The 26,106-nt window shown below is 33.7% G+C and overlaps 2 protein-coding genes across 4 annotated transcripts; both read left to right on the top strand.

Annotated features, from left to right (window-relative positions):
• Positions 1–1,447: 1,447 nt before the first annotated feature.
• On the top strand, positions 1,448–5,712 carry LOC131802364 (sodium/potassium/calcium exchanger 4-like). The gene is made up of 6 exons (XM_059122551.1): positions 1,448–1,712; positions 1,787–2,026; positions 3,016–3,351; positions 3,462–3,677; positions 3,744–3,941; positions 4,745–5,712. The coding sequence occupies exons 1-6, from the start codon at positions 1,553–1,555 to the stop codon at positions 5,179–5,181; spliced, it is 1,587 nt and encodes a 528-aa protein (XP_058978534.1). The 5' UTR covers positions 1,448–1,552; the 3' UTR covers positions 5,182–5,712.
• Positions 5,713–8,938: 3,226 nt separating this feature from the next.
• Positions 8,939–25,418, top strand: LOC101888926 (sodium/potassium/calcium exchanger 4). 3 transcript variants are annotated; one of them, XM_005177288.4, is made up of 8 exons: positions 8,939–9,870; positions 22,748–22,903; positions 23,501–23,808; positions 23,885–24,116; positions 24,186–24,332; positions 24,401–24,634; positions 24,695–24,796; positions 24,860–25,418. In XM_005177288.4, the coding sequence occupies exons 1-8, from the start codon at positions 9,792–9,794 to the stop codon at positions 25,174–25,176; spliced, it is 1,575 nt and encodes a 524-aa protein (XP_005177345.1). In that variant the 5' UTR covers positions 8,939–9,791; the 3' UTR covers positions 25,177–25,418. The 3 variants fall into 3 exon arrangements, with proteins under 3 accessions (XP_005177345.1, XP_058978284.1, XP_058978285.1); XM_059122301.1 differs by lacking the exon at positions 8,939–9,870 and adding an exon at positions 17,917–18,530; XM_059122302.1 differs by lacking the exon at positions 8,939–9,870 and adding an exon at positions 22,517–22,544.
• The last annotated feature ends 688 nt before the right edge of the window (positions 25,419–26,106 follow it).

The following is a 26,106-nucleotide window of genomic DNA, read 5'->3' on the forward strand; positions in this document are numbered from 1 at the left end:
AAAATAATCATATCCATTACATATGCTTTAAATAAATTAATTGATTACCGCAAACGCATTTGAATTAGGTCGTACTTACTGTTTATTATTTTATCGCCCTTGGGCGCCAGAATCTTGAATCTTGAGAAGTTTTGATTGAAAAGTGACATTTCACTCAAAATAGGCGCGCAAATCTATGAAAGTAGTATTGACAATTTATGATTTAGATAAATGCATGGTAGAAGAATACAGGTAGTCGCATCGACACAGCCGCTGGGACAATGAACTGTCAAAACAATTTTGGAATTGAAAATTTTCCATGAAATATGATTGAAAATTGTAAAATCTTTTGAAAAATTCATGTGATAATAACCTACGATTGGCTTCGTATAAGAAAGCATATAAAAATCTACTTATTTTTGATAACATTTTTAAAAAAATTGACAAAGGCGTAGAAGCAACTACCTTTATTCTCCTACCATGGATAAATAAAGGAACATAACAGACAGGTCTTAACTTTGACGATTCCTCCAAAATTTTCCATCCGTCGGCTGGGTTTGATAAAAGTATTTCAAAGTCTTTGAGCATATTTTTTTTAATGATTGAAATCATTTTTTGTTTAGTTTCTTTTTCCATTCAAGTTCAGTAGATTTACATAAAATATGTTCTTCCCGAAAACCAATAAATTTTCTCTTCATTCAAAATGCCGAGGCTTATCTTAAAAATGTTTGTTCAATTTTTTTTTTTCTTTTCTAAAAATAAATAAAATATTTTGCAAAAACCCAAATCTTTTGGGTCGTAGTCAAATTTGCTGGACATAAACTACGTTTTTATGGACATGTAGCCTTTGATTTGATTAGTTTCACTACTGATAAGGGCCTCCCCCTACTAACACCCCAAAAGATTGATTTATAAACAGGTTTCAAATTTAGCTCCAAATATTAGGCAAACATATTTATGTTTGCAAACGTAAATATTTATGCCAAACATTTACTAAAATATCAAACAGAACTGGAAAAATTTAATTTTGTGAAAGGAATTCCAAATTTGAAAAAAATGGTGTCGGCAAAGATTTGGGCTAGGAACTTAACAAATCAGGGCAAATTTAAGACATAAAAGTGAAGAATATTCCATTTAGTCAAGTTGCTAAGCAACAATTTTGTCATTCTGGAAGATTCCATATTGCAGGTATATCCAAGACTTTTAATATTCCCATTAAAACAAATCTACCCATAACCCAAGAACCAATACCTGCTACTCAAAACTACCTGCTGTCAGAATTCGATTCCTAAACACAACAGCCAGAAAACACACACATTTTTGGAAATTTTCCATCAAATGTGTAATTCTGTAACGCGACTTATCAATTATTTGTCATTCGATGGGAGTTTGTTTTCCTTCCAGAGGAACGCACACAGCAATTGTTTTCCCTGAAAATAAAAACAACAAAAATCACATGCGTACATAAGAGACTGCAATTGGCACAAGGGCTTGCAGTCGCCGTCAAGCAGGCATTTAGTGACGCACGAACTTCTTCCGATAGAGGTAGCCGCTGCAGCAGCATAAATTCCAAATGACGTTGTCGAATCGATCCAATATCCATTCCAAATGGAAATTAACGAAAATCATATTCAAATTGAGAATGGTGTTGATATTGGGAATATTAACTCTTTTCTATTTACGTTTTCTGTTGATGGAAAACGCGGTGAAAAATTTCGATGAAAATGAAAATTGTATGACTTGTTTGTTGTTGTGTGGTTTGAAAGTGTTTCTTTAAAAAAAATGTATCTGTTTACAAATTCTACAGCATGGATCGAAACACGGTATAGCCGTAAAATCTTATCTGTGGATTATTGGCCCCATGAATCGAATGTAGGCAATTGTACTCCTCCCGCTATTTTGGAATTCCCCTCGGACGGCTTAACGCGGGACCAACGCATCCATGGCTGGATAATTCTACACATTCTGGTGGTTTTCTATGGTTTTTGGTTTCTGGCTGCAATATGTGATGATTACATGGTGCCAAGTATTGAGCAGATCTGTTCGAGTAAGTGAAGTTGGTATTGGGTTTGAAATATGAATGAGAAGGAAAATTAATGTCCAGTCATGGTACAATAACAGGAAGTAGAATAAATGCTCTGTTTCAGAACCTGCAAAAATCTATTAGTTTTGCAATTTTTCAAAATCATGAAAGGAAAATCGGCTATAGTAATAAAATGTTCTACATTCTTACAGTTCCGGAACAGACCAAAAGCTATCACTTATTTTTTTTTTGGTCTCTAAGTCTATTACTTTCAGTAATGTGTGTATATATGTGTATGTTTCAAACTCATAGTCTGTTCCAGAATTGCAAGAATGTGAAACTTTTCATTACGATTACAGATTTTGTCTTTATAATATCGAAAAAATTGCAAAACTTGTAGATTCTTGCAGGTTCTGGAATAGAGTATCAGTTGTAATATATTTATAATTTTTTTGATACACTGTTTTCTTCCGATACTAATTTCAATTTTGTGGAAAACCTCTAAAATTGCACTCATATTTCCGTTTTCTCCAATATTTAATTCGAGCCTATTTTTGGAACAACATTTATTTACTCTCCCAATGGTTAATCCCTACACATTTAAAAAGAAGTAAACAATTAGAAAAGTATTTAAATGAAATCGGAAGCATTTATTTCATTTATTAAAAAATACAATTGACTTTGACATATTTTATGATTTCTTACTGTGCCCTTACCAAGAGTAAGCAAAAGAGCGAGGTGTTTAAATCTCGCTCTGAGAGAACTACTGTGAAGAGAAAGTATGAACACGGAAAGCAAGTTAAAATATCAAAACAAAATGGCATCACAAGATGACTCCACTTTAATACTTTTATACGATAAAAATAAAACGAAGAAATGCTGGCGAATAAGAAATGTCCTCAGTGCATTTATCAGACGTTTTTTGTGACCTCCTATACCCTATTTATTATTTATTTATTTATTTAAATTTTTACTCGATTTTTACTAAAACCCCATTTTTTTCTCTTTTACAGATTTTAAAATAGACGAAGATGTAATCGGGGCCACAATCATGGCAGCTGCTGTCTCTAGCCCAGAACTCTTTATGAATTTCGTGGGTACCTTCATAACCAAGGGAGACATTGGTGTGAGTGCTATTGTGGGTTCGGCTGTGTTTAATATCCTGGCTGTGCCAGCATGTTGTGGTCTATTTGCCCTTAGCTATTTGAAATTGGATTGGTGGCCCATAACTCGTGATTGTGTTGTATATCTTTTGGCCGTCTTAACGCTACTCGGTATCCTAAGAGACGGCAAGGTGATGTGGTATGAGGCCATTGGATTAATTGTTGCCTATTTCGTTTATATGTTGAGTAAGTGTGTAACCATGAAAACGTATTGAAATGTACGAAGAGCTATTACAATTGGCATTTGCTCTAACTGAGAATCACAATTCTCACATTTTTTTGTTTACTTCCTCAAGTGATGTATCACAATCGAAAAATATCCCAAACGGCTAAAAAACTTCTACTCAAATGTGGCCTTCATACTGCCCAATATCGGGAAGTTACAGAATTCACGCCACTGCTAACGAAAAACGAGTCCAAATTTAGTCTAGCAACTGAGGCGTATGTATCCCTTGAAAGGGGTCTGCATTCATCCCACTTAATGTTGTACCTGGAGCAACAAGAGAAACAAGGTATGTTCCAATCTAAAATTAAAAAAATATTATCGAATAACTGAAATAATTTTTGTTCTTCTAAAGAAAACATCCGTTCCCCCTGGTCTTGTGAAGGATACTCCAAAGTGGAATTTATTTTCCGTTGGCCAATAACATTTATTCTATGGTCGACCGTGCCGAATTGCCGGCAACGAAATGCTCTGCGGTATTTAACCTTTGTTTTGGCCATTGTTTGGACGGGTATTATGTCATATGTGGTAGCATTTGCCATAACCATTATAGGTAAGTGTTATAAAAAGTTGCCCCTGTTTCACATTTCATTTCAAATGTTATCGCTTTACACACCCCCAAAGAGAGAATGCAACCAATAGAATTCGAGAGATTTAACTTTATTGCTTATTAAGTTTTAAGATATTTTTTTTTCTTTCGTATTTATAACCTGCAATTTAAATTGTATGGAACTTGAAGAGTTTTATGGATGCGCATTTGATTATTATGTAGGAAAGGTTTTCAAGGGCATTCACATAACCTTTCCATACATTTTGCACTAATTCAGTCAATATTGTCTTAATCTAAAACTGTCCAAACTGTATCTCTCAATACACACTTTTTTTACTGGACCTTTGTGTAAGTTTTTCATAAAGCATAAGACATCTGCTGGCTTTTTTCTTCAAAAAAAACAAAGGATTTTTAAGCCGACTTAAGGTGAGAATACATAAAAAGCTGGCTTAAGTCATCGGCTGGTTTCTTCGTAGAAATTAGTCGTATTTGGTTTCTTCGTATTAAATTAGTTTCAGGTTGACTTAGTTCGATTTTGGCCCTATGTTTCTTTGTTATTTTTCGAAGAAGCCAGTCGATGACTTAAGCCAGTCAAAAAAGCATTTTATGTATTCTCACCCATAATTTGAACTAGGGTACCCTTTTATCTTCGTTCTTTTACGAAAAACCCATTCGGTGTCTTATGCGAGAAAAATATACTTCCATATATTCCCACCTTTAACACATATACATGTCTGCCAATTCAAATTCTATTTTTTGTTTTTATTTGACCTTGTAAAATTTTTTTTCAATTGATCTCTCTTTAGGTGACACCTTACACATTCCCGACTCTGTGTTGGGCCTTACCATATTGGCTGCCGGTGTAAGTATACCGGAAGCAATTTGCAGCATCATCGTCACACGACAAGGCCAGGCATCGAAAGGTCTCAGTAACTCGCTCGGTTCGAATACATTTGACATCTTACTTTGCTTGGGTCTACCGTGGTTTGTCAAATCCTATTTTCTGCCCGACAATCCACAAGAATTTTCGATAATTTTAAATGCCGAGGGATTAACATTTACCGGTGTTGCCCTATTGACATCACTGCTGGCATTGTACCTGATTTTTGCTCTCAATAAATTCACATTAAACCGGAGAGTAGGTCTAACCTGTCTGGTACTGTATATTGTAATAATAACTCTAACTACTCTAATGCAGTTGAATGTATTTTTCCCCGTTAATTTGCCAGTTTGTCCGCATTAGTTTTAGAGACAATTGATGAAAACGTGTGTGATTTCGTAATTGGTAATTTAATATAGCTTTAAGAAACGAGTATAAGCAGGTTTACACATATGGAATCCAGTAGATTTCAAATGTCAAATAGAAGTTAAAATTCACTTGGTTTCGTATGTGTAAACGTGCTATTATTTTATAAGTAAATCTAGTGTTATAATAGTAAATATTCCTCAACAATGGCAGAAACTTAAAGTTACAATTGAAAAATTGAGTAAAAAGTGAGGTAAAGGTGGAAATAGATAAAGCGCTTATTTGGAACAAAGGAGTTTTTGGTTGCCTTAGTTCGATTTTGGCCCATGGCTCCTTTGTTCATTTCCGAAGAATCCAGCCAAATAAGAGCTTTATGTACTCCCACCCTAAGACTGTGGGACAAATGCAAAATCCGACCCTACTCTAACTCCCAGAATATCTTATATCTGTAAAATAGATTTTATTGGTTTACATACGAATAGCTTACAATATTTTCAATAAATTTAACTTTTTATAAAAACGAAAAAATGTCTTATAAATTTATCATTTTAATCAGTAAATAATTCAAAAGAGATAATAAAGAGAGATATATTTAATTTTTCTAAGTAGCTACGTTCATTATATAATTTTATCAATGGCATTGGCGAAGTTCAAGAGTATTTAAAAATTTAATCAAAAATCAGATTTCAAATAATTTACCGAAGAGAAAAATACTTCAGACGATTTAAAGGGAATAATGGAAAGATAAACCATAAAACGCACGTGCCTTCTTCTTCAACAAAAAAAGTTAATAAAAGAGAAGTACTGCTTTAATTTGCTCAATCAGCTGTGGCCATTTTGAAACTCTTGAAAATGCCACATGTCGAGAAGTTTTCGATCGATGAACCAGATTAGATAGTAATGCGGTGTGATTTTTCCGAGCGATATACCTGTAAGTTTAGCATTTAAAGGGAGTGAGAAATGTGTTCTTAACCTTTTAATCTCGATCAAAAACAATGACTCAACACAAACTGAAGGATGAGATATAGAGAAAGAGGGGACACTTAATTATGAGTTTCTGGACTGGTTAATCAACAATTTGTAAAAATTTTTACAAATTGTTACTGGTTGTCGTCTGTTAACACAAAAATTCTGCAAAAGAGAGTAATTCAAGAGAGATTTTGAAAAGTTCTTTCTTGCCGGACAACATTTTTGGTGTTGGCATCACTTCCAACTCTTCTCCTTTTTTTTTTCTTGAAAACATTTTTATTTTGGAAATCGAAAAATTTTAGTTGTTTTTATATTTTTTTCTGACTCTCTGTCTACTATTAACTATTTTCTTACAAAAGAGAATAAAACTACCTTACTCTCGGAGAAAGAAGTTGGTGGACAAATCTTGCTGATTGATGAAGTGAAAGAGAGAGAAATTGTCCAGTGACAAATTTCAGGCAAAAATTTTAAATAAAAAAGAAAATTCCATTTATTTGGTACAAGATTCCAAAACTTGATGATATCGAAAAACAATTTTCTATTATTTCCCATGAGGCTTAATTTTGTTCACCGGTCTCAAGGGATTTCGGCGACACTCCATCCAGTGCTAACAAAATAATAAATGTAATTCTTTTATTATTTTTTATGATTTGTCAAATTGGCATTAACTGATAATGGGATCAGTTCTCGTTTCGATTCGAGGAACCTACTAATTTAGATTATTGGCACAACAATCTATCAAACCATGGATGATTGTATGTACTGCTGATAATGTAGCCAATGGAGGCAGTGAAATAGGATGGAACCTATCAATTATGCCAAGGGCTTTGTTGCAAAAATCCAACCACATTAGCCACAAGCATGGTGGAGCATTTTTTGCTTTTCAATAAAAACAAAGTTCGACTCTGAAACACTAGCAAAATTATATATAACTATGTCCGAGTCATCATGCTCATACGTGACCGCAATCTAATTGAGATCTTTAAATTTATCCACTTCTATGTGGACAATCATCGACTAAGTCGATTTATTCATAGAAATTTATAACTAACAACTAATCTTACCTCCTTCGAACAAACCGTACTGGTGGTAGTGCGGTCAGCAGATGATTCTCTCATCATAAATCTATTTATAATTTTTGGCATAGATAGAGTGTGTTCACTGGAAATGTTTAAATTAAAATTATGCATAAATTATTTAGAATAAATGATAAAAAATTGAACCATAAATGGTAATATAAGTAATAAATAAATGAAATGTCTTATCAAACTACGAGGTGGGTAAAATAAGGCAGTAAATCCTTGGCGAATGAGTCATCCTTGCGACCTTTCATAAAATTACTTTGAAAACATTGGGAATATCAATTAGTCCAAATAAAGATACAAATATTTATTTCTTTAAAAATATTGTTTTTTGATATTACCCTACGTTTTTCAAATTAAATGCAACTCTGATTAAACAGAATTTGTCATGTCTTTGTAAACGTCAGGTTAGGTTTGCTGGAATAAATATGAGCAAATTTAATATAAGAACAACATTCATCCATATAAGAAAAATGCAATATTTAATGAGATTTTTATGCAATTTTGAGCTACCAAACAGCATCCGATAGCAATTTATGCATGACTTGTATTTGTATTTCAATATCTAAAAGCATGTTTACATGATATAAATCCAGTGAATTTGACAAAAATAGTTAAGCTTGCTAGCCCCACTATATAATCAGCTAGATAATTTCCTATAGGAAAACTTTTGATCAGTGCAAGTATAAATAATTTGTTAAGCTACGACAACATTAAGGTGAGAATACATAAAACGCTTTTTTGGCTGCCTTAAGTCATCGGCTGGCTTCATCGGAAAAGAATAAAGGAGCGTAGGGCCAAAATCGAACTAAGTCAACCTAAAACTCCTATCTTCCTCTACGAAGAAGCCAGCCGATGACTTAAGCCGACCAAAAAAGAGTTTTATGTATTCTCACCTTTAGAGTTTAATTAAAAAAAAAACAAAACAAAACTCAAAAATAGCTTGGCAATTTAAATGAAATAAATTTAAATTCAATGAGTACTCCAACCAAGACATTTTTAATGTAAATATTCTCTTATAGCTGCTCTCTTCCTTGGCTATGGGGAAACATATTTTATTTCTAACAAATTACTTAGTTAAAAAGTTTTACCCAAACTTTCTACCCCACAAAAAGTATTTTTTGGGACAGTATATCAGCGATCTTCGGCAATTACTCTTCCGTTTTATAATCCCCTGACAGTTTCTTTATCAAAAACTGCAACTCAAAAATGCGAGATTTATTGGTAGACCAAATTTTTTGGCAATTACGCAGATATTGACCGCTGCAGCTCCCATGCTCCCAGGTTTCGTTCAAAACCACCACCACGAAGCGATAACATCCGATACGAAGACACCTCCAGCCGTCAGTGATTTATAACAATCGAAATGCGTCATAGTTTGAAGTCTTTGACATATCGCAAAATAATATTTCGATTCCTTTGGAGTGTTTGTTTTGTGCGTGTGTGTGTGTTTTTCTATTTTCTTTTTGGTCGGTCGATGTCAATGGCGAATCTTGACTGGGGAAGTGAATGGGACATATATCAATAATTAAATCTGCTATGGCACTCGGATTGATGGGCCTCTTTTATCACAAATGGAGTATCAATTTGCCGATAGTGCTCTGCTGCGAGCAAATAATTCCACTCTCCCAGTAGTGGCCGTAGTAATTGTTATTATTACTGCCGCTAATTTTAATTGTTGTTGTAGGTAGTTGCGGACCCAATCTATCTCCGGCTGATAGGGACAAAATGTCTCCGGACCAACCGATATTACCGATCAACTGGTGTGCGGCGGGGCAAAGCGCTGGCCGAACATGTATTGCTTACGAATAAACGAGCGGTGCGTAATCAATTCTCAAAAACGCTGACAGACAGATATCAGCCAACCACGGCGACCAGCATTCACTACTCAGTATTAACGCTGCCGATACCACGGCTAGTTAGTTGGCCGAGTATAAAATTAATAAAACAACGCGGTCTGATTTTATTCTCGTCAATAGTGGCCATAAAGACGTTTGTCCTGATTGTGTGTGAAATGGACGCGGTGTGGTAGAAAGAAAAAACCAAAAACACAAAAACAAAATAAATAAATAAAAATAAAAAATAACTGCAAATTGAATGAAATTGGTTATGTTCGAAAAATTCGTGGACTTTGAATACGTCGGTGATAAAGCCAACGAATCCCACCAACGCCAAACTCTAAACGGACTTTGTGAATGTTTATTTCAAGACAAGAAGAAATAAACACAATAATTTAATTGAATTTCCGGTTCCGCAAAGGAAGTGAAAAGTTTAGTGTCAATTTGCAACGACAAACAACAAAGCGTTCATGAGATGAGCTTTGACTAAAGCTTTAAATTTACGGGTGTATAACTACACTAAGCTGAGACTAAAGCTTGTTAACGAATTTGTGCTACCACCGACCGATACGGTGACAAATTTAAATTGTTTGTGTTTCTCTTCTCGCTCTGTGGGTTTAAAAAAAAGATTAAAAACACAAAAGCCGAACAAAAAACCTTGAAAAGAGTTGCCGATCACAAGAAGAGGAAGAAACAATAGCAAACAATAAACAAAAGCATGATAAAAAAATATATGCTGCACTTGGCAGTGCTTCTTTTGATATTTGCCCATCCAACCGAGGTTCTTGGGTCGAATGGTAAGTTTTGGTGAAATATCTGATTTGGTAAAATATCTGTGTGTGAATTTGTCACATTTTGTAGTAATAGACTGTCAGATGGGGAATGTTTGTGAAAATGAGAAGTTGGTTTTATGGAAAAGGATAGAGGTAAATTTTGGATTTTTTTTCTTCGGAAAGCATTTTACTTTCCGGCAAATGTTAATTATGTGAATTAGTACAAAATGAGTAAATTTCCGAATCAGCAAAACAAAATGCAGCAGTTTAAAGTCTGAAAGAGGGAATACAAAAAACGATATTTTGACGGGCTTAAGTCATCGTAGAGGAAGAAAGTAGTCTTAGGATGACTTAGGTCTATTTTGGCCTTGCTCTCCTTTGTTCTTTTCCGAAGAAGTCAGCCGATGACTTAATCCATTCAAATAAGCGTTTTATGTATTCTCACCTTTAAGCCTGTTAAAAAGGTCTTTTGGGTAGTCTTACCTTTATCTCCTATGTAACTTAATAATAGCAAGTGAAGACATTTTTCATCCTATTCCACTCCCTTAATCATGGTTAAGAGAATAAATGTAAACATAACTTAAGAACATGTTTGTTCTATGAAAAACAATGTTTCATGGGACACTTCAAAGGAAATAAGAAACGTTTGATGAAGAAGATTAGATTACATTTTAAGGTGGCATAAACGGCAGTCATGGGTTGGCTTTTTCGTAAGAAAAAACAAAGGAGTGTTGGGTCAAAATCGAACTATGTCAACCTAAAACTCCTTTATCCTTTTACGAAAAAGCTAGTCGATTACTTAAAGGTGAGAGTACATAAAATGGTTTTTTGACTGGCTTAAGTCATCGGCTGGCTTCTTCGTAGAGGAACGAAGGAGTTTCAGTTTGACTTATTTCGATTTTGGCCCCAGGCTCCTTTATACTTTTCCAAAGAAGCCAGCCAATCTTTAGGGTTTAAGTACAAAAAAGCTTGAAGTAATGGCTAGACATGACTTCTGTAATAAAGGGATTACACAGCCATACTAAAATCCTTCCGTCGTTATCCATTATAATTTGACATTAATGTGCCTAGCCATAACTTCAAGCTTTATGTACTCTCACCTTAAGTCATGTAATCTCACCTTAGGTCATGTACTCTCACCTGAGGTTAGATTGATTTAGTTCGATTTTGACCCTACGCTTAGTTCAATTTTGGGCCGTAATTTATACTTGTTCACCCTAAGCTCCATTGTTCTTTAACGAAGAAGCCATATCCAATATCAATTGGGATTGTATTTTTAAAAAAATATATATTTTCTTTTAAAAATACTTCATTTGACGAGAATTAAGTCAATATTTTGAAAACGTAATGTGCCATCTTTATACTTGCATGCATTTGATTAATGTTCCCTCATTTGTGGCTGTAGAAATGACCCTTAATTGATTTTGTAATCCTTAATTGATTTTGTAATGTAAGACAAGAGTCTTCTTTTCAATATTAAAAATGACAAACAAAAAGAAAAATTACGCAATTGGAAATCCAAATTTCATAAAAGTTTTAAGCTTTTTTTCAAATATTATTTAATATCGGTAATTCCAATTACCTTTAATGGATGATGCGAGTAAATTAGATTCGTAGAAAGTATAAAAATAGAAAACAGTTGGTATTTCAAAATTACCACTTTTTCCAATTGCAAATTTATCTTCGGTTCCAAGTAAATCAGCAACGAAATAGAAATAATACCAAATCAAGTACTTGACGAAAACACGGAATGACAAAATAATTCACAATCTCGTATTTTTTTTCTTAGCTTTTTTCTACACCTCCATTGATAAAAATGATAAAGCAAAAATTTCAATTTCTATTTATGTGCACTTTGAAGTGTTATAAAAATGCTTGAAAATAATGGCAAACACCGAAACTTAATAATTTCTAATGAAACGTAAACGATTAAATCACTAATTTTTTTATTGAATTTGTTAAAAATAATTATTAGAACAACAAAAGAAATGAGTAAAAAATAGAGTTTCAAAACGAGTTGGGGTACATCCCCTTAAAGATAATGCTGACTTTCCTAGAATTATCTAAAAAAATTGAAACATTTTTTGTAATTGATACTTTAGCAATTAACAAAGCGTTAGGCGATTGGATCATAAAATATTTTTTTAACTAATATTTACAATTGGATTCTAAGAAAAATACGTCAATGGATCCATTTACACAATTTCTAAAATCAAGATGTGTTCCATAACCATAGGAGTTATAGGTAATGGCGATGATATATAAGCAGCGTGGCATCATGACATGGCATATTAATGTCAAAATAAAAGTACAAACAATGGCAGGATTTTATGTGATCTGGCAAATATGGAATGCCATGATGCCATCGTTCTTCCATTGAATTATTGAAATTTTCAAAAAAAAAAAGAGAAAAACGCGCCTACATTCATTATCTACCTTCAATTGCCTAGCCTTGTAACCAACCAAGATTTTATTTCAAAGTTCATAAAGATGAAACGAAATAAGCAACAACAGCACCAACAACAAACTATTTATCAATCATTTTTCAATTGCATTGTGTGAGATTCCATAGAATATAGTAAATACTCATTACGTTTACTATTTGTCTTGGCGCCCAACGTTTATTGCTAGTTGCTTTGGTTATCTAAACGAACGAATTGGGAATTGGAATTACTTTACAAAAATTCCCATCACTTAAGAACGTTTTGCGGCGTTGAACGTCTCTCCAACGTTCACTGCTAAATAAAACAAAACATTGTTACAAGTTTTTTCTATTTTATTTGCCAAAGTTTCAATTTGAATTCATTAAAAAAAGCCCTTTAATAAAGGGTCTTTACAAATTAAGCGAATGAATTTATAATGATTTGAAAAATATATAATAAATGTGTGTCTACTTTTTGAGGTGTTTCATGTTTGAAGTGTTTGCATCGGACAGATTTGGTCAGTTGTTTTTTATAATAATACTAATTTAGTAATACAAATAATTTATTAATAAAACTAATCAATTCCATTATTAGCTCATATTTTCAATTCTTGGAATTTTATTAGAAATTCCTCACCACAAAAACCTTACGGTTATAATTTAGAACAGTGTGGCTTGTTTGTTCGGGATACCGTAGTATTTTGTTGTTGCAAAATGGTCAGGCTTATCCCTTTATTGTTGTTTTTATAAAAACAACGTTTGTTTATTAGTGGAGAACGATGGTAATGTTTACCAGGGGGTAAGGCAGGGAATACCTAGGTTTCGGAAAGAGCCACCAATCCTCATCAGTTCCCTTATTTTTTGTCTGGGATATTCTCACCAGAAGTTATTTTAAAAAATAACTTCTATGACAAAAAACATTTTTTACCCAAGTGACGAGATCGTAAGCTCAATAGAAGAGGAACCAAAGAATTAAATAAAACTAAAATTCTTTTGGAAAGTCTTCTAAATCTTACAACCGCATTTATAATTTATAATTATATATATATAATTTATTGTAAACTTTGTAATGTGTTAATTCTACTTACAATTATTATTTTTTACTTTCCATTATAGTTCTTAGTTTTTAAAAATCATTAGAAATGTTTAATAAAAATATCGCAGTAGAGGTTAACTCTATATCACAGATCGGAACTTATGAAAATAATTGCCACAAAATTTTGCTATTTAATGTTATTTGTCTTCTCTTAAGGTGAGAATATATAAAACCCGCAAGGCCAAAATCGAACTAAGTCAACCTAAGACTACTTTGTTCCTCTACGAAGAAGCCAGCCGATGACTTAAACCAGTCAGAAAAGCGTTTTATGTATTTTCACCAGTGGCTTTAATATATCTAGCGGATTAACGTTGTGTGTTTAAATACACCCTTGAAGGATTTAAATGCCGCTCAGCAGATGATTGTTTAGGTGTAAATACACAACTAAAAGAGAACGCAATTTTTCAAAAATAGTGTAATGAAAAGGCTAATTAATGACAAACGAGGGTGGAAATACATAAAGCGCCTATTTGGCTGGCTTAAGTCATCGGCTGGCTTGTTCGTAGATGAAAGAGTTTTAGGTTGACTTAGTTCGATTTTGTCCCCAGGCTCCTTTGTTAATTTCCGGAGAAACTAGCTAGAGAAGCGCTTTATGTATTCCCACCTTAAGTCAACCTAAAAATCCTTTGTTCCTCTACGAAGAAGCTAGCCGATTCAAAAAACCAGTCAAAAAAAGCGTTTAATGTATTTTCACCTTTAATTATATTCTAAGACCGGGACAAATCTACGCATCTTGTTTTTACCATTGCTGGATTTGTATTCATCGTGTTCCGAGCTATTAAAATGTACTTACCCATTCGATTCCAGAATTGTGTATCTCAGCAATAATCTATAGTTTTGGTTGGCGAGTTTATCTCCTAGATGTTGTTTTCTTTTTAAAAACATCCTTATCTGATTGCGTTGATTTCGCTCCCTCTCTCTCTCTCTCCCTCTCTCTCGATTGTTATGGATGCCTTTTTTGTTAAAATTTCCATAAGTGTGGTCTCATTTGTAAATCAAAACATGAAATTGCTATCACTCCTAAAACAGGATACAATCTAAAGTTTGCTTGCGAGGGGGACTTTTTGTTCAACTGTGGAAATAAAACACTTAACAATTAAATTAAATAGCTCCATTACATAGAACTTGAGCGACCAACAGATAGGACAGCAGTAAAAATCGTAAAAACAAAAACACAAAAACCTGATAAGCTATCGGACATATGTAGCAGCTTTATGTCAGTAGCAAGCTAACTGCTGGCTGCCTGGCTAGCTAGGCCTACAACAGCAACCGAATAACTGGAAGTTGGGGGGAACTTTTTCCATTTTTTTGTTTGTTTGTCGATTCAATGGTGAATGTCAATGGCAGTTGTTTGATCAATGTAACAGCGATTTCCAGTAATCAAAGAAAATCCCACTTATTGATTTATTGATGATCATTTTCGTGATAAGGGATTTTTTGTTTGCTTTTTTGTTTTTTGTGTTACGCTCGTAATTGGCCAACAATTGCAATGGATTTTCAAACAATTATGTTTTTCATATTTGAAATTCAATGTTGGTTGCATTCTTTTCAAACAACAATTATTTCAAGATCTTTTAGTGGCAACAATAAAACCCTCAAACAATTGAACTTTGAATATTTCAAGTATTTTCAGACCTTTGAGTGTTGCGTCGATCGGCCGACGCCAATTCTCACCACAGCACGTGTCACGCAATAGTCATGTTGTGTTTATTTGTTTTAACAAGTCTTTGATAAATCGAATCGATTCGAACAAACCCGCCGCAAAGATTACGAATTTAAACAAAAGAAAATAGAAGCTTTATTCACACCCGCACCCGCACTCGCTGGCTGGCTGATGTTGTTGGGAAATTTTATTCTTTCGAGCTGTTTTGTTTAAACAATCCAAAGTTCAGTAAACTCTAATTAAAATAAATCAAATGAAGACGTTAGGATGGTTTTAGTGAGGCATTTGGGGATTGCAGTGTGGCTTCTGAGGAGAGGAGATTATGGAGTCTTCGCATGTCATATTTTTTGGCATTTCATATGGGAATGCCAGAGCCACACTTGAATCTTGGCGTCGTTTTCCATTATAATTTGACGTTTATATGCACAGCCATGATGCCAAGCTGCTTAGGTTCTCACACCTTTAAGGTGAGAATAATAGGACGCTTTTTTGACTGGCTTAAGTCATCGGCTGGCATCTTTGTATAAGAACAGTAGAGAGTAGGGAGAGCCTAACCTAAATTTCCTTTGTTCTTTTACGTAGAAGCCAGCCTTTTTTGACTCATACCAGTCAAAAAAGCGATTTATATGTTCTCACCTTTAAGCCAGTCAAAAAAAGCGTTTTATGTATTCTCACCTTTACTACTCCATCTGAATCTGGTCTTTCCTTATGATTTGACATTTCACATAACGTAAGCGCAGCAGTAATTCCTCTCTCTCTCTCTCTCTCTCTGCCTATACTCTTTTATTCCCATACTCCCTAGAGATCTCCGAAAACAGAATATTGTCATCTTTATCATTGAATGAAAAGGAATACGTACTTTCATTTGAAAACGAAACGCTTTTTTGGAATTTACACAGATGTTTTATTATTTAGAACTTGAAATATATTTTTAATAATTCAAATTCAAACAAATAATATGCAAATCACCGGTGATATATATGGCAACACAAAAGACCAAAAAATAAACAATGCTTTATTATTCGAATTTAACGCAAAAATCAACAAATGTTTTCAAGAATCGTTCCATTTTTTTGGTTTTGAAAATTAGATCATGTCTATGAAGAGTTAGTTGTATTCCCAATCACAATTTTGAATTGAACGCCACGACTGGTCATGATAACAAATGACAATTAAAATTATTATTAAAAATGTAAATTACAAACCTGTGTAAAAAGTGAACCACCTTAATGAACACAAACATATCGGAGCATAGATTCTTTACGGCTAAACCAAAAGCAAATGAATTATCAAAATTGTGTTGTCTGGTAAATAAATTCCCCCGAAATCAAACTAATCACAATGACTATGAAAATTACATTAACATCTTTGTTACACTGTTTCCAACAGATAAATTACCTCAAATTATTATTTTTTTTAAAAAAGTTTTCGTTAAAAGCGTTTAATCCAAAACTTGTGGGAACTTCTTTCCGAGAGAGAGGGAGTAAAAGTGAGAGTACTTACAACGCTTTTTGACTGACTTAAGTCATTCGGTAAAGAACAAAGAAGCATAGGGCCAAAATCGAACTAAATCAACCTATAACTCCTTTGTCCTTTTACGAAAAAGCCAGCCAATGACTTAAGCCAGTCAGAAAAGCGTTTTATGTATTCTAACCTTAAGTTCATTTTATTATCTTTGCAAGAAAAATATGAAAATTAAACAGACGGAACCCCTGCAAAGTTTTGCATGTAATCAGCTGATTTGTCAAAACAAAACAATTTCTCCTTCTCAAAAAGTAATGAAGTACTAAACAGGAACAGGAATGCCAAACAATAAGGGACCTTAAAAATAAAGATGTTTTACAATTACAATTATATGTCACCCAATTATAAGTCACCGGAAGGAAAAGAAGAAGAAGAGTTGCAAGTGATAGGACCCCCTTCCAATCCAGCTGACAACCAAACGAAATGTCAAAATGCATTATTATGATTGAAATCACAGAACAAAACATAAACAACAAGCAAAAAGTGTAAACAAATTTTGACATTTCATCGGGTTTTTAAAATTTGCGGGAATACATTGTTATTGCGCCATGCGATTTTCAAAGAAATTTGTCCATGAAGGCGCATATTGTGATCTGTTTCCTTAAACTACGTTTAGTTACATTAGAGAAACCGTTATAGAAGAATACGGGTAGTAGCATCGAGACAATGAACTGTCAAACCAATTTAGGGATTGAATGAAAAATAATTCGAATTTGTAAAAATTGTTGAAAAATGCATTTCAGAACATCTTCCGATTTACGTGTTATAAGAAAGCATATAAAAATCTACTTATTTTTTTGACAAAACATTTTAAGAATGTTGACATATTAATGTTCCCAAGCGTCGAGGCATATACCTGTATTTTTCTACCATTACCGAAACATTGCATTTTACATTTTTCAAAATTGCAAAAAAGAATTTTCTAATATTTTACAAAAATTCTATTTCAATTTCTATGGTGTTGCTTGAAAAGAAGCTTTTATATTTGTACTTTTATTTGTAGAATTTCAAGAAACTCGCATCTGAGATGGGAGGGAGGGTGTGGAGCTCTGTGGATTGGTTGTTTAATAGATAATAACATTTGTTTTTCAATTGTTTTCTTTATTTGTTGCTATTATTTTTGTTTGGGTTTTCTTGCGCCAGCGCATGTATCTCAGCTTAGTCCGGTGTACTGACGCTTTGACTTTGCACAAAGTTCAGTTTGAGTTTGAATTTCGGGTTTTTTTACTTTTGTCTTTTCTACTCTTCATTAATACTTTTTTTTTGCTGCTTTTGTTTTGCCATCGAAGTATAAAACTAACGATAAGTTTATAGAAAAGGTTTATTTACACTTGAAATGCTCAACAGTCAATCAGAACGATAGCGGATCGATCGATATCTCGTTCACTCGGATCGTATCGAATTGAGTTGGAATATTTACCCAAAATACTGAAACAAACGTGGAGACAAATTAAAAAAAACTTGAAGTATTTACTTCGCGTTGTTGGCATGAGTTTTGAACATAAATTCAATTTTGCCGTGTAAACAAAGTTAATCGAAACTGAGTTAGTCAGTTGTCGGGGTATTTGAGTATCTAGTGCGGTGTGAGATTGCCTGAGCGTATCGTTTTTAATAATTTTAGCCTTTGTGGTAATGAAAAAAAAATTGTAAATAAAGCATAACAATTGATAGATTTCAAGAAAATACCAACAAGGCAAAAATAGAAGAAAACCAAACAAAGCAAAAAACAAAAGAAATATAAACAAATGTTAATGCGCCGCCATTGTGTCTGTGTGTTTTATTAATAATTCAAGTCAATTAAAATACAAAAAAAAAAGAAACATGAGTCTTTGCAACGAGACGACATCCTAGTGAAAGTGGTTTCTTGATGAAATCAAAGAAAGGAGGAGGAAAAAGAAGAAGAAGAAGTTTTAACAACAATAAATCATTTTAAAGTTTCGCAATGGATTTACCATGGAGACGATGGTGGTATTTTGTAGGTAAATATTTTCGAATCCAAATTGAAAAGAAGACCCTCGAGTCCCAATTTTCAGATCATTGTAAAATAACATTTGAACAAAGAATTGAGACAATTGGTTCTAATAAAAATAGCGAAATTCCAATGAACTTGATCTTCACATAATCGGCTGCATCACATGGAACCAGTTCTCTGAGACAAATATTCTCAAGCAAGCAATGGAAAATACCCATGACATTGTCATTTTTATTATTTATGTTTTCAATATCAGTTATAATTCCTCATTTTTATAATCAGCTTCAATTAAGTGCTGGGAATCTTCACAGGTTTTATTCCAATTAGAAATAACTTCAAGCGATGCATTAGCTTTGAATATGGTAAAAGAAATATGTGTCTCAGTTTAGATTTAGGATGGGGAATTATTTAATTTTTCAACATTTAAATACTGGAACACAGCTATTGTCAGTTTTCCAAATTTTTCATAAATTTTAAAGATCTTCATTCCCCTGCCGTGTCCACATAACCATGACATTTTTCCTCTCTTTGGAGGTAATTTCTAAACATTAAAATTTATTTTGTTTACATTATATTGTTACTTACACACTTTTGGCGCCGATTCAAAATACATCGACGCTATTTATAAAAATATATGACCAGTCATGTTAATGACCACAGCGATGGTCACAACTCAATGGTGGCCTGAAGACTACACGAAATTTTTGAGTCTCAAAATATGTATATAACAACATGATGATTGATTTGCCTCAAAAATTGAGAAATATATTGTAATGGATCATGGTTTTGTTAAATCTAATCGGAATGAGATACGTCATTTATTGGATGTATTTTTCTCTTTAATTTTACCACCCACAAATTTTACTATTTTTTGATTGTTTTGTAAAAAAAAGATTAATTTCTGTGATTTCTTATTTTCTGCAAGATCTGAAACAAAGCTATCATGGGTCAAATTTCTATAAATTTATTGTCCTTTAAAAGTCTCCATGATAGAAGAATACAGGTAGCCGTATCGACACAACTGCTGGCACAATGAAATGTCAAACCAATTTTGAAATTGTAATTTTTGAATGAAAAAATATTGAAATTCCTTAAAATTGTTGAAAAGCGAATATCATAACAACCTCCGATTGGCGGTGTATAAAAAATATATAAACATTTAGCTATTTTTGAAAACACATTTGAATAGTTTTGACATATCAATATATCCAAGCGTTTATGCATCTACCAGTATTCTCTTACCATGAAATAAAACACTTTTTTGAATGGCTTAAGGGTGGGAATACATAAAGCGCTTATTTGGCTGGCTTACGTCATCGGCTGGCTTCTTCGAACAAAGGAGCCTAGGGTCAAAATTGACCTAAGTCAACCAAAAACTCCTTTGTCCCTCTACGAAAAAACCCAGCCGATGACTTAAGCCAGCCAAATAAGCTCTTTATGAATTCCTGCCTTAAGAGCATATACAGTACCAAACAGTACAGTACAAAAATTTTTTTTTTGATTTTGTACAATTAAACTCCGAATAAAATTAAATTTTTGAGTCGTCACCTAATTTTTTCTATATGGGCATAACTTTTTTGGACACCCGCCAATTGGGGATTCCCTGCCTGAACAAATCTCATTTTCTCTTTGCTAATCCAATCACAAAAAAAAAACAATCAGTGCTTTATAAACCTCCTCTAAAATAATTATTATTATTTTATTACAAGTAGCCGAAAAAACACCCTATCCACTATTAGCATAAAAGTACCCATAACATTTTTATGGTAATGAGTGGTGACGGTAAAGTACCCATATCGCTTGAGTTCCTTATTGGTAGTAGATATTCGTGGTGCTTTTTTTTTTTTTGTTGTTTATTTTCCACAACAAAACTGACCTGCCTTTCTAAGCAATCTTTTCAATAATGGCGTGATTAATATCAAAACAATTCACACTTTGCGCAATAGAATTCAGCTATTTTTTTATCGAGTATCATAAACCCGGTATCGGGGAAATTAGTCTTCCTCAGACATTTCTTTATTTCGTTTTTGGTATTCTCAAGCTCATAATTGATCGGTAAAGTGTCGAAATGTGTATGTGTGTGTATGATAGATACATGTGTAGCATTTTGTTAATTTGATTCGCTTGTTAGTACTTTACGGCTATTTATATGAGCCATTTAAAAAGAACAATTAACTTATCTAAAGCAATTCTCCTTTAAATGTCAATAAATATGCTGTCAGCAAATAATTATAAAATTTTACAAATAATTTTAATGAAAAAAAAAATGATGAATGGTTTCCAAAATTCCTTGAAGTATTATCAACTGTTGAGTTAAAGACTGTGGCTGTCAGAAATTGTTGAATATCTCTTGAAAACCTTTTTCGCGCAAATATTGATAAACAAATAAAACTCAGAAATTGCAAATATTTCCATTTCCAAAATTTTAATCGGCAATTTGATTGTTAATTGTTATTAATTATTAAAAACAAGGAAATAAAAAACCTATGATTAATCAAGTTTTTACTCCAAAGAAAGTCTAAAATAAACATTTAAAATAAAAAGTAAAGTCTATCCTTTTAATCAGGCAAAGTTGGCTGTATCCTGAGCCGAATAAGATAAAAATGTGGTCGTGTTTTCTTCTGCCATGATTTAGTCATTTGATTCATTTGACATATTTCCACATTTTACATTTAATTTAAATTTTAAACTAAATCCGCTAAACTGCAAACGAACTATAGGAAGCTACTTTCTTAAGAAAATGTTTATTAATTCAGAATTTTCAAAAATTATTTGCTTTTCCTAGTAACAGAAGAAACGCCAATATTATTACCCCCTATGTCTTTATTACTAAATTTATTACCTTTATAAAAAAACGAAACAAAATAAAAGTCGCGCATGCAATTCTAAATAAAAGTCTGTAAAGTGTATGGACACACAGATGATATCTATCAAACTGCTAATTTGCTAATACTGCTCAATAAATCGTTTAACTAAACAACAGCAAGTTTCCAGACACATTTGCGGAATGCTCGGCTTCTTGGTAATTGATAAATTGTTAATTGTTCAGTTTAAAAGCTATCTATGAACAGAGTGCATTCAAAGATTGCCGCTTTTGGTTAACTTTCGCAATGGGTGTACGTACCACGTGCGCATGTGTGATTAGAAGAGAATTCTTGTCATGTGTGACACTTGACGTCAAATGCCATTATGAAAAATTTGCGGGAAACTGATGTGTGTGAGAAAAATAGAGAGACAGTAATTTGAAGTAAAACTCTTGACTAAAGGAGCTGCTATAGAAAATATTTTACAAACCCCAAGAATAATGTATAGAGATTATAGATTCTTTAAAATATTCAATTCAACTGAAATATGACAAAAGAACATATCTATTTGTCCAACAAAACCTCTCTAATATCTCTGTTTTTAATTGTAAAATGTTCGTATTACATTACACATTTCTGGGAATGCTTCAATTACTCTGTAATAATTGTTCCAGATATATCCATATTCATATTAAATTAATAGCTAATCGAATTAAAAATTAACACAAAAACAAATCAATAATTGACATTTTCTTAGCAATTATTCTTTTATGTGTCACTGGTGAGGTATTCAATCAAAGGTATTTTAAATTTTTTAAGTTTATCTTTCCTTTGCCACACACACACGCAGAGTGAGGGGAAGAGAGAGAGAGAGAGAGTATTTGATAAGTAGTCAAACGCAACTGTATGACTTCGATCGAATGATTGGTACAAGATTATTTCAATTGTCAGTTATTCTGGGATACCCTTAAAATGAAAACCTATATTGCGGAAGCACATACAAATTTTGCAACAACTAAAGCTTGATAACAGCTTGTCTCGTAGCTAGGCTGACAATTTTCAGTAAACCAGCAAACATATCTCGCAAATACGGCCATTCAAATTCTACTCTTTTGTTTTCCTTTCAAAACGCATTTCACCAAGTGTTTGCCCCAGCAACCTGCTAATCACCTGTAAGGGAGGGAATCGAACTCACACATAAATTATGGAACATATCAGTACCTACCCTTGTGCCACTTTATGATACATCATAGCTCCATTATTAATGTAATGCCATCCATCATTTTCGCCATAAACCCCCCAACATTCTGCTGTCGTTCATGTACACGAGCTGATGATAATTCCACCGTCAGATACCATTTGTTCTCAATCAACTTTTGAAATAACTAAATGCGTTTTTCTCTATTCTTTTTTCTTGCAGAAAACAATGGATCCCTAACAAAGCACACACAAAACAATTTTGAAACATTTTTGCAAAATTTCGAAGATTTTGTGGCCTTAAATGGTGTTAGCCGCGATGTGTGTCCCGACGAACCAGAAGCATCACCGTTGGACGATTTTCCGGAGTTGTTTACAGGTAAAAGAACTGACTACAAATTTGTGCCCCTCTGATAATTTCAAACGTTGCCACTTGAGATAGTCAAATATTTAAATTAAAAATCAATCGATGTGTGATTTCCATGCCCACGAATTGCCATTCTAAAGATATGAATTGCGTCAAATACTGCTCAGACAAACTAAAGACATGCCCCTGTTTAAGTCATCAATAATTCTGGTCTCAGCGTAGCAAAAAACAAAAAACTTCTCAAGAGGTTAGAGTTATCGCTGTGTCGATAACGTATCACAACCCTGATTATTTTCAAGTCAATTGGAGTCAAGTGTTGGCAATATTCAGCTCGTCACTGCTTTCAGAAGAACATTTGTATTGCTTTTGGACTTCGATTATATTTGGAAATATTTAAAATGGCGACAACATGGGTCTACTGACAATAAAATAATAACCGTGGGGTGGAAATAAATCACAAGAGGTCCAATATTCTTAGATAAGCATTTGGCAAAGATTTCATTTCTGATAGGGGCTCACTAACTGACAGCTAGTTAAGCTCTCCTAGACTCGTGCAAAAATAAATATTCATATCATTTAATCTTGAATTCAATGTCAATTTATTTACAGAGGAACAATTGCGCCAGGGCTGGGTAGTTTTACATGTCATTGGCGCCATTTATTTCTTTATTTTATTGGCCACTATTTGTAATGATTATTTCCTGCCCACCGTCGAATGCATCTGCGAGGATTTGAATCTTTCCAAGGATGTAGCTGCTGCGACCTTTATGGCCACTGCCACATCCATGCCGGAGTTCTTTACCAATACCATCAGCACGCTGTTGACAAATTCAGATATGGGTTTGGGTACAATTATTGGTTCGCTCATGTTCAACACCCTGGGCGTTGCTAGTGTGGCTGCATTGGCAATCAATAAGGTAAGCCACAAAAGGTTTTGTTTCCAGAAGTTTTACTAATCTCACACACCCTAATTGCTTCTAATTTTATTTACAGCCTGTCCAATTGGATTGGTGGCCCATTGTCCGCGACTGCTTCATCTATGGCCTGAATACAGTTATTCTGATTGTCCTGGCCTGGGGTGGTAACATTACATTTGTTGAGTCCTGTATTATGATGGGCTTCCTTGTCATCTATTATCTGGTCACCTTCAACAACAACAAATTCATGCCCGCCATAAGAGTCTTTGTCGAAGACAAACTGAATTGCTGCATCTCGACAAGATACGGTATGATACTATATGATCACAATATGGCTATTGGTTTCTAATTTTTGGGTTGTCTGGCCGACTTTTTAGATCTCACCGAGCCGCCAGAGAACAGTGCCAAGGCCAAATTGCCTTTGAAAAAGGATCCATTGACTGGTAACGGTTTGTTTGTGGTAAATTTGCCGGAAAATACAAATTCCACATCATCACGTACGCATCTGGCTCACTCCAAAAGCTGTAAGTTATTATTTTCTAAATAAAATATCTAGAGATTTGCAATAGTTAAACCTCTTCTCCTTTACTAGGGGATGGTGAGGAAGCTGCTTTGGAAATGCCATCCAAACTATTTGCTTTGCCTCATGGCGAATCAAAGCTCATGAAATTCTGGTGGGCATTTACATTCCCGATCAAATTCATTCTGAAATGCATTATTCCACATCCGGCCCAGCATCGCAAATTGTATCCCCTATCGTTTATAATGTGCATCATTTGCATTGGAGCCAATGCCTACATGATTGTTTGGACGCTGACGGCCTTCGGTGAGTAAAGAAAGAGAGTTATGCTGCAAGCAGATTTCTAAAAGACTTACTATTTAACAGGTGTTGCCATTGGAGTGCCAACAATTATTATGGGTCTTACGTTTTTGGCGGCCGGTTCAACCACACCTGAAGCTGTCTCCAGTGTAATTTCTCTGCGAAGTGGTTAGTATTGTATAAAGTGCCTTAAATTCTTTCAAAATTGCTAATTGCTAACACCCCTTCTAGGCGAGAGCGGTATTGGAGTATCAAATTCTCTCGGTGCCAATTCTCTGGCCATTCTCTTGTCTCTGGGTGTACCATGGTTCATTAAGAACTGCATCCACTTTGGCGAAGACCAGAACATGATCAATGTTGCTGCCCAGGGCATCGAGTATAGCATATTTATTTTAATGCTCTGCACACTCTCCCTGTTTCTGGGACTCAGCTTTACCGGGTATCGTCTCACCAAACGTTTGGGCGGCATTCTCCTGACCGTCTATGCCGTTTTCATTGTTTTGCAGATCTTAATCGAAATGAATGTATTCTTCCCCAAGAAATGCTAACACCAATGATCCGATCTAAGTATTTTAGTTGTCCTTAGATTTAAATTGATTATAAATTTAATTAAGACTGTTTAGTTTATAAAAAAAAAAAAAAACAAAAACAAAATCGCCTGACAAAAGCGAGCAAAAACGAAACGGAATTTGTCCACATTTCCAAAGAGTGCTAAAACGTAGTTTAAAAATGTTTTCAAACCAAAAATTAGCTGTGTTTTTCGTTAATAATTACCAAGTACAATTTTTTTTTTTTTTTTGAAACACACCTTCCCCCTATTTTCATCATTTTCGATTGTCCCTTAATTTGAAATGGGGGAAAATGGTGCTAATGGGGGATAAGTGAGAAAGTAAAGTATTTATAAACCTTTTATTTTGACTTGTTCCGAGCTATCGAAGTAAGTTTGTATACTCAAGTGTATTTATATTGTTTAATTAAAATATAATAGTAGATTAATTTTCTTATTTAATAACTTATTAGTTTTATACGCTTTCTATTTGTAATAAATCGTATTTAATTGTTATTTAGTCTTTTAGATCGAATAGCGAATAAAACACAACGAAACAAATGATATAAAAATTAAATGAGTGAACATGTTTTTATTTCAGCAAGTAGAACTATTTTCATTTTATGGCAGATCAAATAAAAAGTCTGCCTAAGGAAATTTCAAGTCATATTGGTTGACTTGTGCTTTTACCTAAAACAACAGGAAATTGTCCAATCCAAAACTATTCAGAACCAGTTAATCCCAAATGTTTTTAATAGTTTCAAAACAAATTGAACAACTGCTTGAAAAATTTAAATGCTGCCAAAGATTCATTTCATTCATTTTTGACCAGAGTCTTACTTATTTGGGATTCATCTTACATACTTACAGTGGTGAATTACTGTATTCGAACTTAAAATTGTAGCTAGGGATACAAAATATTCCCGTGGCA

This window comes from Musca domestica, unplaced genomic scaffold (assembly GCF_030504385.1).
Source record: "Musca domestica strain aabys unplaced genomic scaffold, Musca_domestica.polishedcontigs.V.1.1 20, whole genome shotgun sequence".
NCBI classification, from domain to species: domain Eukaryota; kingdom Metazoa; phylum Arthropoda; class Insecta; order Diptera; family Muscidae; genus Musca; species Musca domestica.